Below are 15,722 nucleotides of genomic sequence, written 5' to 3'. Positions count from 1 at the left end.
AGTATATTGTTATCCAACACACTGCACTGCCTCCCCAGTATATAGGTAGTCGGCACACTGCACCCCCCAGTATATAGATAGTAAGCACACCATACCCCCAGTATATAGCTAGCCAGCACACTGCACCCCCAAGTATATAACTAGCTGACACACTGCACCTCCTCATGATATAGGTAGCCATCACTCTGTACTCTCCAGTATATAGGTAGCCAACACACACACCCGCAGTATATAGGTAGTGCGCACATTGCACCCCTCTTCGTCCCAGTTTATAGTAACCAGCACATGGCAGCTCCCTTCAGTATATAGGTAGCCAGCACACTGCAACCCCTCCATGACAGTTTATAGGTAGCCAGTACACAGCAGCCCCCAGCATATAGGTAGCCACACACTGCAGCCCCCAGTAAATAGGTAGCCAGTATACTGCACCCCCTCTACCCAATATAAAGGTAGCCAGCACAGTGCCCCCAGCACATAAAAAAATATATACAAAGTACTCCATTTCCAGCGCTTCCCGTGGCTCCTCTCCTCCCCTCTGATATCTTCTGCATTAGCACAGACAGAGCCCATTCTCTGCGCTCTGCACACTATGACGCAAAGCCTCATTATGTTGCTGGCCCTGCCTGCTCTACCACTGAAGATAGAAGAGAGAAGAAGAGGAGCCGTAGGGTGAATACTTCGTTTTTTGTTTTTTTACTGGGGCAGTGGGCATGTGCTGGCGCTCAACCACCCCCTCCCCTCCTGCTCAGTCCACCCGGTGGACTCCCGCCCCACTCAGTGGAGGAAATGGGCCTGATTCATTCATTTATAAAAGCATAATTAAACACTGAAAAAAAGGTACACGGAGCTAATTGTCCCTGTTTCTACATATATGTAGATTGGTATAAAATTAGGCTATATGCATTCCAGCCATTGCAGGGATATTCTTTCAGGAAATAATTGTTTTACAGAAAATATCAATTCACAGAATTTATTTATAAATCTTAATCTGTTGGCTAACAATAAAATTCATTGTTAAACGTCAGGTCCTATTACTTTGTAAGTGTCAGTAACTTATAAAGCTTATAAAGCTTATAATTACTACTATTATTATGTATATATTTCATTATGTAACAATGCAGTATATATGAATATTTACATACTTCTTATATTTTTAGCAATGCCTGAAAATCAGTTAAAGGATTGGTATGAAGCCAGGTTAGGTGATAAATCATCCCTGGAAGAGCCATCTTTAGTAGATTGCAACACGCACAATGTAGTACGATATCATCAGCAGTCTGGTCTGTGTGTCCGAATTAAACAAGCTTTTGGATTGGAAGGTATTACAACTTTATTACCCATTATTATAAAATTTTACCTTAATTTAAAGAGGACCTGTCACCCGAATATTGGCTCTAGGAGCTGCTTACTAAAGTAAGTAACTCCCTAGCCCTACTCCAGTAATAGCAGTGTTAAACTGAACACTACACTATGTAGCCATCATGAGGGGGGCGGTCCCCTCCCACACCAGGCTTCACCTCCCACACCAGTCACCACCTCCTCAGACCGCACCTTCATGAAAACGCCAGACCTCTGTTAGCTTCGCCCTGTATTCGAGCGGCTATGTAATGCAGTATTCCCTAGCCTTATCAGTATGTTCCTGCTATTAATGGATTAGCGCTAGGGAGCTGCTTACTTTAGTAAGTATCTCATAGAGCCAATATTTGGGTCTCAGGTCCTCTTTAAGATGCAGTGTTCTCATTATAGGGTTTGTCCAAAATTGATGCCACCAATAATTCTTTTGTCTTTTCTAGAAATTGTAGTAAATGAGCATTCCATTCCAAAATTTCAAGTATACCTAAAATTTTTAACTTTTCATATATCTAAAGTAGTACACATAATAAGAAACAGAATTTTTAGCCTTTATATGATTTTTTAAGCATGTTTTCCCCTCATCTCTAATTTTAGTGGTAAGTAAAGAATAGTTTCTAGCATAACTCTCTCATTCAAATTGAGAGAGATCGCTCAGTAGTAGTAACATGTCTCGTTGCAGATGGTAGAGAGATACAAGACTTACTGATTTCTACAGCTAAAACTGTCTCTCTTACCTTTTCCCCTTTTCAAAGATTGCTATTATAATCTGTTATATATAACTACAACTTTCTGTCTATCTTGCTCGTTTGGGAGCTTTACAGTTGGCATGAGACAAGACTGGTGGTATCGCTCACCTTGCCTTCTCCAAACAAGCTGTTTTCCAGATGTTCCAAACAATCAGAAAGGGGATTTATCAGAGAAAATGACTTTACCCCAGTCCTCAGCAGTCCACTCCCTGTACCTTTTGCAGAATATCAGTCTGTCCCTGATGTTTTTTCTGCAGAAAAGTGGCTTCTTTGCTGCCCTCCTTGACACCAGGCCTTGCTCCAAGAGTCTCCGCCTCACAGTGCGTGCAAATGCACTCACACCTGCCTGCTACCAATCCTTAGCAAGCTCTGCACTGCTGGTTGCCCCATTCCCAAGCTGAAACACTTTTAAGAGACAGTCCTGGCGCTTTCTGGTCCTTCTTTGGCCCCCTGGAGCCTTTTTGGCAACAATGGAACCTCTCTCCTTGAATTCCTTGATGATGCGATATATTGTTGACTGAGGTGCAATCTTTCTATCTTTAGAGATAACCATGGTTAACAAAAGAGAAACAATGATGCCAAGCACCATCCTCCTTTTAAAGTGTCCAGTGGTGTGATTTTTACTTAATCATGACAGATTGATCTCCAGCCCTGTCCTCATCAACACCCACACCTGTGTTAATGGAGCAATCACTGAAACGATGTTAGCTGCTCATTTTAAGGCAGGCCTGCAATGAAGTTGAAATGTGTTTTGGGGGAAAAAGGTCATTTTCTAGGCAAATATTGACGTTGCAATTAATTGCTGTTTTGCTGATCACTCTTTATAACATTCTGGAATATATTAAAATTGCCATTATAAAACCTGATGCAGTAGACTTTGTAAAAATTAACATTTTTGTATTATTCTCAAAACTTTTGGCCATGACTGTATATGTGTGTATATGTGATGTGCATTTGCTGTATGTGTATGTTTATATACTGTATGTCTGTATAGGGTACTGCATGTGCAACGCCCCTGCTGTTGTATAGGCAAGGGGGCAGTTGCGAATAAGGCCCTCAACCTGTTTGAACCTATCTAGTGAGTCTGATCACCTCCTTGATGGGGAATGCAGTAAGTCTGAGGTAATTAGCAGCTGTAGATTCTGCCTGAACAGGCTAGGGTGAAGTGGATGTGAGTTATCAACCAATTGTATTGCACCATGTACACTGGAGTGTGATTGGAGAGTTAGCCACCACCTGACCAGGATAATAAAAAAACCCTGGACAGGGAGGGGCTAGGTCAGTCAGTTCCAGAAATGTCAAATCTTGGAGCACATGCTGTGACCACAGGCCTCTTAGGCCCTAGCTCTGACTAGAGAGCACATCCCATCACACAGACAGAGTGAAGAGAGAGACAGTGTCAGTCCAACATCAGGGCTGATGCTCAGCTAAACCCAGGACAAAAGCTGCATCATCCACAACTGGACATAGCTCCATCCCAGCCTGCATTTACTACCAGGCTGGTGAACCAATTCCCGAGGATACCTCTCCTTGACCACTCCAGTACCATTTCTACTGTGAATTGTTTAGGCCCGTTGTTTGCTGTTGTTCAATAAAGAACCTGAGTTTTTTTGCACAACGTTGCCTCTGTCTGATCCCCGGTTAAGGCTGTACCATCACAGGCTCCCCAGCCATCACCCAGGGACATATATTACAGAAAACTAAGGGGTTGCCCCAGGGAGACCCAGTACATCAACCTCTCCCTCCATATTATTTGCACACACCACCTACTGTAGACCTGCCAGGCTGTAGGACAGCCCTCCAGTCCCCATACCAAGCAACGGGACAGCAGCATGCCTAGGTCACTAGCCACTCCAGTATTCTTGGCCGCGGCTGCCTCCAGGCCTCAGGGAAAGGCTAGGCCCCAGTGGGGGATATTGCACATGTATGTGTGTATATGTTGTGTTAAAACTGAATACATGTCTATATATGGTGTATATATAGTGTATGTGTAATCATATGATTATATATACTATATTTGCAAATATTTGATATGTATATACTGTATGTGTGTATAAGATTTTTATTTACTCTATTTATAATTTTATAAATGTTTGTGTGTATACATAAGTATTTTAATGTGTATATGAGTATATAAATGTGTTTAATTGTATAAACATGTGTGAGTGTAAAGATATTTATGATTTTTCAAGGGGAAGAGGGGACCACATTCAGAAGTCTGCTAAGGGGCCCAGTCTCTACTAGTTAGGCTCCTGTCAGTGCTGCAGTGTTATGTATGGCAATACCTGCCATAGTACCAACATCTACAGCATAGTTACATACAGTTTATTTTGTTACTATACAGTGGCGGTCATTTATCTTTATTCTATAGATTTTGTTTTGCCTAGGCGGACTTTGCTAGGAGAGTGGAAAAGTTGTGAATTTTTGCACAAATATGCAAATACACCAAAATAATATAAGAGGAAAAATAATAATATAAAAGCCCATCAATAAGTAAATAACATTGTGTATCTGGTAATTTCAGAGAACAGATATTGCCATTATCTGTATTATATAGAAAAGCAGTTTTAAAACGTATTTAACTCAGTTTATGCGAGCTGTAACAGAGGAGGAGCTGTGCTGCATATAAATAAATGTTATGGCAGGCAGAGCAGATGGCATAGGCAGAAGGGGAGAATTGAAAGTCAAATGACTTGGATGACCTTCATGATTGGCTAGTAGTGTTTTAATGTTTAACCCGTTGCTGCAAACCGACATAGTATTGTGTTGGCTTGCAGCAAGGGGTGGATGGAGAGGGCTCATGACTGTTCCCTCTTCATACAGTACAGACAAGGTGTTTGCTGGTCTTAATGCTTTACATGCATGTAATGAAACGCATGGGTGCCGCCATCTTGGCGAAGAGTGACGATCGTCAAGTGGCGAAGAGTGACGATCCATTGCCATGACAGCCCAGATCACCCCCCTTTTCCTAGAACTGATATAAAAATAAGCAATAAAAATCATGACAGCCTGGATACTGTATAAGACTTCTTAATGTCTGTTACAATGTGCCAATGGCACATTGTATCAGATCATGTGCAAAAACGCCATAAACTCCTATACTGTAGTATGGCAGTATATGGTAGGATCGATCAGTCCACCTAGGGTTAAAGTATCCCTGGTGGTGTAGAAAATAGCATTAAAAAAAAACATTAAAAAAACTGATATAAAAACATAAACATGTTAGGTATTGCCACATCCCAAAAGTCCCACTCTATCAATATAAAATGGTGAATGTCCGATACGCCAGTTCTTTTGTCATAAAAAGTGAACTAAAAAGTGATGCAAAAGGAAGTACAGTCCCAAAAATGGAATCAATGTAAACATCATCACATCCTGCAAAAAACTTATACCTTACACAGCTCCATACACCAGAGTATGAGAAAGTTATTAGTGGCATAATATGGCAAAATTAAGAAATTTTTTGATAGGTTTTAATTTTTCAAAATCTATTCAAACCTAGTAAAACATTTATAAGTTTGGTATCCCGCTTATCACACCAACCCAAAAAATAAAGGGGAGCGGTCATTTGGAGTGCACAGTGAAAGCCATAAAAATAGAACCCACAAGGAAATATGCAGCCAATATGAAGTACAGTGTGTTACATGGAAAAAAGTCCCTATAAAGCTCTGTACACTGAGAAATAAAAATCTATGGATATTTAAAGATGGGGAGCAAAAAATGGAAATGCTGAAATGATGAAGGGCACTGGAAAAAGAAATAATGACTAGATCAGTTTGCTACACATTATGAATGGAGAAGTTAGCTGTACATGTACACTGCTATTTCAGTACTGTTCAGGCAGGGGAATGCCAGAGGTTGGTACAGTTAGTAATCAGATACTCTTTGTCTGGCCAATGCCCGGGTTATTCAATTATCAATTTTTAATAGACATTTCCTAATAAGAAGGAACTCTGCTCATCAGGACTCTATATGTCATGGTTGCGTCAATATAGAGTTACTACCTTAATTTATTTACTCCCCCGAATGATACAAGTCCTGCCTATATCTGATGCATTTAAACTATTAAATTTATGCCAGAAGTAACAAAGTAAAGATGAGCATGAGGATGAAAAATGTGTGCTAATGATAGTCTAAAGGTCCCATAAAATTAAGTTGTTCCATGGATGACTCTGTCTATCTGCTGATCTATTTTACATAAAAATAAAATGATAAAAATGATAAAGAAAAGAAAACTTCAAAATCTACAAACTATAAAAAACATTTAAAAACTATAAAACATACTTTAAGCAGTAATTAAACCAACAGTAAAATGTGCAAAATATTGAATTGCGAATCAAACTGCCAATCAAACTTTAAATAAAATGAGCCATGCATGTGCATGGCCTCTTGCCTGCACATTTGTCCGGACCACAGGCCATCATGGCACCGCCATTACAGCACTCCATTCTCAGTTGCCATCAATCGGCACTGTCATAATGGCAGTCCCTTCTCAGGTAACACTACATTCTCAGGTAAATACCTTTCGAGTCCACCACTTTTTCAATTTGAAACAGTGCACGGTATTAGCCTATTTATCCCTGAGGTAGTCACAATAAGTGCCAATACATGTGGGATTGCAGTCTCTCCCTCTCTCTTTATGTGTGCCCTACTGAATGCTCTGTGGATTAGGCATTAGGCCTCCACATATTGTTCACACTAGAGCTGTATATTAGTCGTATCTTGTTTGTTTAAAGGCGTATTCCGGGAATATGAACATCTGATACAAAAACTCATGATTCTATAAATACATAAATGTAACAAAACTCATTGTCATTAGTCACAAAATGGAGCTTAAATAGTTTGATTTTATGATTCACAAAATTTTATGGCCTCTCTAAAGTACGCAGATGAAAACTGGAAAGTCCCAAGATCCTTTAATTCTCAGTAACTCCTCCTACTTCTTGTGCTCTTCTCCCAGTGATGATCTAACAGGTTTTCTTGCTCTGTTGCCATAGTAACGATATGTAACTGCCTTCCCCATAACACCGGTCATACTGGGTGCACTGCAACCAACCGACTACTGCCAAATGTAGTGGTGATCACATGACCTGCCCAGGCAGGTGCAGCACATGTGATGTGGACATGTGACCAGCAGCCATCTTCTGTCCTGTGTCTTCTCCGCGAGGAGGAAATTAACGGACTGATTAAAGGGCCAGTAGCATTTTTATTCTTCATTACAGTCTATGTCAACAGCATTTTTCTGCAAAGAGGAGCAGAACGATTAATTAAATAAAAACTAATTACACATTAGCTTATATTTCAATTACCCATTTGTATATGAATTATGCTGATTCCAGGAATACCCTTTAAGGGTTACAGTGTAAGCAGTTTTTATCTATCATTGCATTACTCATAATTCATTGTTCCGAAGCCTTATGTGTCCTACATGACACCTTGTGTAGATTTGTGGCTTATATATATCAGACCCCCGTGGTCAAACACATTTTCATGTGCTTTTCTATTAGTTGAATGTTTTTCTAACAAAGATATAGGGGGAGATTTATCATATGCCGGCACTTGTGCACCAACATATGATAGTGGCCAGAAAACTGGCGTATTGTGGAAGCAGTCATAAATCTCCCCCTCAATTTATGTTATTAAAAGTCTATGTAATGCATTAGATGCAACTGTTATCATTTTTCAACCTTGTTTCAATAGCGAATGGTGTATACGTCAATGCATTTGCTAGGATTTTAAAGGGAACACAAAGCAAAGAACTTCCAGAATTACCACAACACTGGGGAGGAGAAGAGAAGCTGTTGACCCAGCAGCATGATTTCACAAGTCTACAGAGGTCACCCAGGTGGATAGATTCCTCAGTGGTATGTGATGTATATATTACTAGTGCCATAAACTTTTTTAAAAACCCTGTGTAAAAGTATATTTTTACCATAGATTAAAATATAGTTGTATTTCATTCTATGTTCCAGTATTATAAAAAAACAAATGTTAAATTAAATCATTTATGAAAATAATAATATATAATCAAACATTTTTTGGATTTTTTTAGCATGTCCTCTTTTATGTCAAATCTCTCTTGTTTACCTATATAAAAATCATGTGCAAATGACGAGTGAAGAGGCAATTTTTGTCTGAGCCCTTTTAAAGGTTTGAAGGGTTACTTCACTTCCAAAGTCCCAATATCGAGCTCTATAAAGACCTAGAACCTTTTTCTTTGAAGGGAATCTGTCAACTATTTTTACCACACTAAACAGCATCGCACGTAGGAAGGGTATAAAACATCCTTTCTAGCATTGCCTCTTTTCTGTGAAATATAGCCTGTTTACCTATAAAAAAAATTCCTTCAAAGTCATGCGAAAATGAGTGGAAAAGAGGAGTTAGGCTCAGGGTCTGAAGAGGGAGCATCAATGTTGAAAACGGTAACTATATTTTGGGTTCTATAACAGTTAGAACAATGATCCTATCACATTCTGTGACCTACAAAGCCAAAGATATAGGCAGGAAAAATCTTCAGATAAAAATCATATTGCCCCCCCCCCTTTTTTTCTTTAACTGCTTGTATCACTGGTTCTTTAGCTGAAGGAACCATAAATCTGGTTCTTTAAGCCTATTGCCCATGAGCGAGTTGGATGCTTCCAACTTACATCAGGCTCGCATCATGTGCTTGCTGGAATATCCGGTCCGAACGCTCAGCATCTGGAACTGAACTGACATGCTAAATGGAAGTTCTATCACACACTACGAGTTTGATGCAAGTTCAAAAGTTCTAAAGTGACACTCCCCCTTGATCCACTGAGCCTGACTCTTACCAGTTTCTGCTAATTTTTTATTGGTAAATGGGCAAGTTTTCATGAAAAGAAGCAAAACTAGAAATGAATGCCACAACAATAACTTCTAAAATGCTGTCTTTTCCCCCTTAAAATTGTAATTTAAACTATTTAAACACAAAAACACATCTTACACAACTATAACCACACTTTAATATCTGACATAACTATGCTTTGTACATTCTATGTAAGTTTGTCTTGTGTTGTTTTTTACTGTTGCAATCGCTCCTTGACATGTAGCACTTTGATTATTGCAAAGTGTGTTTTTTTGCCCATTCTCACTGTGCACATGTTGATTCATCCTTCAATAAACCACTTAGTTTAGTTTTAGATATTAGTTTTTTCCCATTATGTGAGTCTTTTCTAGCACAAAATACTTCCATATCTTTTTTACAAGGAATTCCAAATTTTAAAGCAAAATAATTAATTGTTTTCATCATTCATTCTACACTGTGTAAAATTCATGTTATGTTTGATGCTTGAAGCATAGCTCCTGCTCTGAAATGAATACAAATGAATTACCTTATATACTCGAGTATAAGCCTAGTTTTTCAGCACAAAAAATGTGCTGAAAACCCCAAACTCGGCTTATAATCGAGTCAAAAAATAAATACCCCTGCATATCTTCTGTGCGATCTGTCCGCCAGCTGCAGCAGGCTATATACACTGGGGCAGGGTCTGGCAGGCTATATACACTGGGGCAGGGTCTGGCAGGCTATATACACTGGGGCAGGGTCTGGCAGGCTATATACACTGGGGCAGGGTCTGGCAGGCTATATACACTGGGGAAGGGTCTGGCAGGCTATATACACTGGGGTAGGGTCTGGCAGGCTATATACACTGGGGCAGGGGCTGGCTGGCTATATACTGGGGAGGCTGTGACCCATGCATTTCCCACCCTCGGCTTATACTCGAGTCAATAGGCTTTCCCAGTATTTTGTGTTAAAATTAGGGGGGTCGGCTTATACTCGAGTATATACGGTATATTGTAAATTTTCCTAAGTAAATTCCATAGAAAAGTTTTTATTCAATTATAATGTAAAATAAGGATTTTCCTATGTCTAAATATTACTTTTTACAAAATGTAATTAATGTATATAATTCTACCTTACCAATTATGCTCTGATAGGTGCTTCATCCATATTTGGATGTTAACAGTGTGCTTCTAGTCCAAATATTTGGAATGGCTGCTACTTACATTCCTCATCCCAGCAATGATCAGTGCGGTCAAGTGATATCCAATAATGGACAAGAGATTAACCTTCAGGCTCCATTAGGATGGACTATTTTCCCACTATTTGACAGGTACTGTATTCACTAAGTATAATGAACAACAAAGAATTTCAGTCAAAAGCATGGATGTATGGAAAAAAGACTAAAAATAGACCACAGTCTAGTATTATTAATTGACTTAAACAGACAAATGTTTCTGTTCAGGCTTTGGGTGCAGCCTGCATGACCCTCACATATTGGTTGCCAAACAACCAATCTGATAAGTTGACACCCCAATTTACTAGCCATGGTTATTATTGGCCAGTGGACACCCATAGCTACTAGTCATGGCTATGATTGGCCAAGTAGACACCCGTATCTTCTAGCCATGGCTATGATTGGTCAGGGGAACAACCCCTGGCAAATCATAGCCATGGCCAGTTGCTTGGGGTATATGTCCGGCAATATTTCCGGGTCACGCAGACTCGACCCCATCCCCAAATGCAAACATTGGTGTTGCTCCTTGCTTGATCCTCAGTTATGTCACATGCATCATTCAAGTGTCCATTGCAGCAAATGACTGGTCCCATCTTTTATTTACCGTAAATTCAGGTGTCACCATCGGGGCCAGTGATTGCCTACAGCGGATATTGCAGAAATTAGTTATTAGTTTGGTAGACCACAAGGTGAAAAACTGGCATTTGCTTAAGGCCTCCATTAGATGTGTAGCATAGATCGATTTTATTAAATGAGATCTTGTTTGATACTTGTCATAACACAATTTGATAGTATTTGATTGTTAAGCTTCTACTACTTACCGATAATTGACACTAAGCTTTTATGTTGTGGTGCTGAAACTGCAAGATAGGGCAAGACGGTGAAAAAGGGTCTGTTGCTGACTTCCATTTTCCATGAAGAAATCAACATTAAAATACTATAAAAACTGTACACTATTAAAAAAGCCTAGTTAATGTTGACATTTTTTCTCACTTGTTATAAGAATATGTTTTTATATTTTTCAAATATCTAACTACAATATTGTTTTTATTTGGAGTAGGTACGGTATTTTATTTTATACCATCTCAAATTATTTGTACAATTTAAATTTTATTTCTCTTTTCTAAAGACCATCTGTGAAATTGTGTTTTCATCACTGGTCAAAACCAGTCTTACTTATAGTAATACACTTTCAGGAAATCCAAAACATCAAGTAAATGTAAGTCTTTATTACCATTAAAGGTCTCCGACTGTTAAAAATCATTAGTAACATAAAGTGACACAGACAATTCAGCTCCAAGGTTTATTTTACTCATTAAAGTTTTGCTCACCCATTAACATTGCAGCTATTTAGGTCATCTTCTTTGAAACTTCACTGCACAACTACAGTTTGATGCTGAGTTCATGAATGTTTCTTTTTGTTTGTTCTTAGTTATGTATTTTGTGCTAATTTTTGCTAATTCTACTATATTAAGTGGCTTTAATTATACAATATAATCCACAATCCAGATACAGTTGCTTGCTATGCACATTTAAGTAAGACTCTTGAAGCCTTAAAGATTATTAATCCCTAGGGCTCATTTACAGAAGATACACAAATGCATACCAGCGGCATGGATCTCCATCACTAGAAATGTTACACAGTTTCTATTCTGTGCAACAATAGTTTTTTTGTGCAGTAGTGGAGTCATTTGCTACAGAACTGTCTGCAAAGAGCAATTAGATCTTCATTAATATGCAAATGCAGTCCACTGCAAATTCATCTATGTATGAGGTTTAAATATGCTAACAGTGCTGAGCGGCAGACCCAGATGCCTTTATTTACTTTGAAATTGAGGGGCTTAGTTAATGATGTTGTTGACAGAAACATACAGTATCTGCTGCAATGTTATCATGTAGTCAAGATCATAAGCAGGGCTGCCATCTTTTTTATTTGTCTTCTTCAAAACCAAAAGAACAGAATTCAGCACAGCAATATATATATATATATATATATATATATATATATATATATATATATTACGATCCTTTCATACTAGTTCCTATTACGATCCTTTCATACTAGTTCCTTGTTCTATTCATCTTAGCTACATATTATGAATAAGCATTTATATTGATCTCAAAAGATGCAAATGCATACATAACCTTGGCACTGTCACCATCTCAGTCATTATAGGTATTTGTAAACCAATTTTCTATTTGGGAATTCAACATATTCTTCATAATGTATAAATGTAGTATTTTCATAAAGCAATACTAGTAATAGTATTAGTATGTAGCAGGAATTGTGTAGAACATAGAACGTTTAACTTTAATTGTAAATTTAATATTCAACATAGAAATCTACATAAAATTCTATGTTGCTCTATATTTATTTTGTTTTACATTGAATCCATATTTATCAATCTGTTATTGTCCATCCAGTTTATAATACTGCTTGAGTTTCAATGGAGCTCACTGATTGCCTAGCAAAGCTGTTAAGTTATGTGTCTCAGTGGGGTACAAATAAAATATTCAAAGGAAACAGGAATTAGACAACTTTATTTAGATGTAAAATGTGAAATATTGTTAAAGCTAATTTCTTAATGTGCAGGGAAAGTGATTTTTAAAAATTCTTTATTCAAGCATTATATGTATCACGGGTGTCTCTGCGATCCATGTCTCGGATCACAGGCACACCTGTGCCCTCTCTGTGGTGCTGCCTGTCCTGGCCCTCACTTACCTCTCCACGCTCCCGTCCCGGCTAGGACGTGTGGGTGTCCCCGCTCCCTAGGGTGCGTGCGTGCCGGCTCTAGAAAATTGAAAGGGCCAGCGCATTGCTGATTGTCGCTGGCACTTCCACGTTTTCCATAAAGGCCAGCTGTTCCCATCAACCCCCGCCGCATCTTTGTGCTACCAGCCTTAGAGAAAGCTTCCTATGCATGTTGCTTGTGTTCCCTTTTCTCCTGCGTTGATCTCCTGTTGTGACCCTGATCTGACCCTGACGTTGCTCCTGTCCTGCCAGCCTTGACCTTCTGCTCCATTCCTGACTCTGCACCTCTGCTGCCTGCCCTGAACTTCTGCCTGCTCCTGACCACAAGATTACCCGCTGAATTAGTACTTTGACCTTGGCTGCCACCATGGTCTAGTCGCACCTATGGAACAACTTGGTGGCACTACACTAGAGATGAGCGAGCACTAAAATGCTCGGGTACTCGTTATTCAAGACAAACTTTTCCCGATGCTCGAGTGCTCGTCTCGAATAACGAGCCCCATTGAAGTCAATGGGAGACTCGAGCATTTTTCAAGGGGACCAAGGCTGTGCACAGGGAAGCTTGGCCAAACACCTGGGAACCTCAGGAAAGGATGGAAACACCACGGAAATGGATAGGAAACAGCAGGGGCAGCATGCATGGATGCCTCTGAGGCTGCTTAATCGTACCATTATGCCAAAATTATGGGCAACAGCATGGCCATGACAGAGTGACCGAATGAGGCTAGATAGCATCTAAAACATGCAATAATTGACCCTGACACTATAGGGGACGGCATGCAGAGGCAGCGGCAGCAGCGGCAGGCTAGAGAGTGTCATGGCGACATACCCTAAATGGACTCAGGCTTCAAACCAATGGGTGACAGAGAGGAACCAAAGGAGGTGAGCAAGAAGCGCTGAAATGATTTCCTATGTGAACAAAAGGTTGATGGTATATTTAGTCGATAACACAGCATGGTGGCGACATAGTGACCAAGTTCCATAACGTATCTGGTGAAACACCCAAAAAATGAGCCTGACACAGCTCTTTTGATAAGGGGACGACATGTGGAGGCAGCCATGGAGACGACTTCCATGATTAAGAGCGACAGTATGGGGCATTCATATTGCGCTGCTATGATTGCAACTTCAGGTCTCCAGCATGGCGGCGACAGATGGGCCGAGTTCCACTATGTATCTGGTGAAACACCTGAAAATTCTGTCTGACACAGCTCGTTTGATAAGGGGATGATGTGCTGCATATCCTCTCGTGCTCCAGCGTCTGGGGTATAGAGAGTTGAAATGAAACATTGGTGGACGCTGTGGAGGATCGTGGAGGCAAAATGGACAGGAAACAGCAGGGGCAGCATGCATGGATGCCTCTGAGGCTGCCTAATCTTGGGATGGAGCTGGCGGTCCACTGCCAGGCGAGATTTCGCCTGTCCAAGCCCCTGTCTCTCGGCTCCTCCCCACCCAAAATGGGCCTGGGGGCCAGAAGCGTTTACTTTGAAAAAATTATAATTTTCAAAGCAGGCCAGGTCGTTTGAATATTTCACCTAGGAATAATGGAATAGCATAGTGGTTCTATTTTTAATTGTTTTTACGGAAATGGTTCCATGATTAAGAGCGACAGTATGGGGCATCCATATTGCGCTGCTATGATTGCAACTTCAGGTCTCCAGCATGGCGGCGACAGATGGGCCGAGTTCCACTATGTATCTGGTGAAACACCTGAAAATTCTGCCTGACACAGCTCGTTTGATAAGGGGACGATGTATGGAGGCAGTGAACTAGTAGTAGATTAAAGGTGCTGCAGTTAAAACTATGTTAGTTGGATCTTGAGATGGAGCTGGCGCTCCGCTGCCAGACGAGCGTTCGCCAATCCAAGCCCCTGTCTCTAGGCTACTCCCCAAACAGCACTTCTAAGAACCTTTTGTATAAGATCAAGTGTAGTAGCGTTCTTATAAGTTTGGGTTATGGCGGGTGAGGGGAATGTAAACAGATGCGCAAGAAGCGCTGAAATAATATCGGTAAATGATAAAAGTTTGCCAGTATATTTTGTGGATTACACAGCAGGGTGGTGACAAAGTTAACAAGTTTGATGTGGAATCCATGAAAACAACCCAAAATTCTGCCTGACACAGTTCGTTTGATAAGGAGACCATGTATGGAGGCAGCTATATGGACGACTTTTGGAGGCAGCTATGGCGATAACGTGTGGAGCCAGCTAAAAAGACACGTGGAGGCTGCTATGGAGACAATTTAATTTGGATAGTGCCTGTATGTGGCAGTCCAAAAAAGTTTTCAAACCAGAGGAGCAGGTAGGTGGTCCTCCAGAAAAATTAAATAAATTGAGTGCCTGTATGTGGCAGTCCAAAAAAGTTTTCAAACCAAAGGAGCAGGTAGGTGGTCCTCCAGAAAAATTAAATAGATTGAATGCCTGTATGTGGCACTCCCAAAAATTGCTTAAAACAGAGGACCGGGTAGGTCGCCCTCCACAAAAATTAAATACATAGAGTACTATAGCTAGAGCCAGTTGGCCCTGGCAAAAATAGACAGTTTCCTCTGCTTTAGTGTACAAAGAGGAGGAGAAGGAGGACAATGAGGAGGAGGAGTGCATACATTATTCAGGTTGAGCTTCTTTCACCTGGTGGAGAATGAAAATCCGGAGAAATCCAGGCTTTATTCATCTTGATAAGCGTCAGCCTGTCAGCGCTGTCAGTCGGCAGGCGTATACGCTTATCATTGATGATGCCACCAGCTGCACTGAAAACCCGCTCGGACAACACGCTAGCGGCAGGGCAGGCAACAAGCTCCAAGGCGTACAGCGCCAGTTCGTGCCACATGTCCAGC

The 15,722-nt window shown here is 40.3% G+C and overlaps 1 protein-coding gene across 6 annotated transcripts in view; it reads left to right on the top strand.

Annotated features, from left to right (window-relative positions):
* LOC140118478 (uncharacterized) overlaps window positions 1-15,722 on the top strand; it is a 197,753-nt gene that overhangs the window by 121,974 nt on the left and 60,057 nt on the right. For 5 of the 6 annotated variants that reach the window (XM_072136451.1, XM_072136449.1, XM_072136450.1 and 2 more), the window contains 3 exons: window positions 1,158-1,319; window positions 7,800-7,963; window positions 10,059-10,234. In XM_072136451.1, coding sequence (XP_071992552.1) covers window positions 1,158-1,319; window positions 7,800-7,963; window positions 10,059-10,234 — 502 coding nt within the window. Of the gene's footprint in view, window positions 1-1,157; window positions 1,320-7,799; window positions 7,964-10,058; window positions 10,235-11,267; window positions 11,358-15,722 lie in introns of all 6 variants that reach the window. The other variant, XR_011853202.1, reaches the window with a different exon arrangement.

This window comes from Engystomops pustulosus, chromosome 2 (genome assembly GCF_040894005.1).
Source record: "Engystomops pustulosus chromosome 2, aEngPut4.maternal, whole genome shotgun sequence".
Lineage (NCBI taxonomy): Eukaryota > Metazoa > Chordata > Amphibia > Anura > Leptodactylidae > Engystomops > Engystomops pustulosus.
The sequence above is the reverse complement of the archived record's forward strand: the minus strand, read 5'-3'. Positions and strand labels throughout refer to the sequence as shown.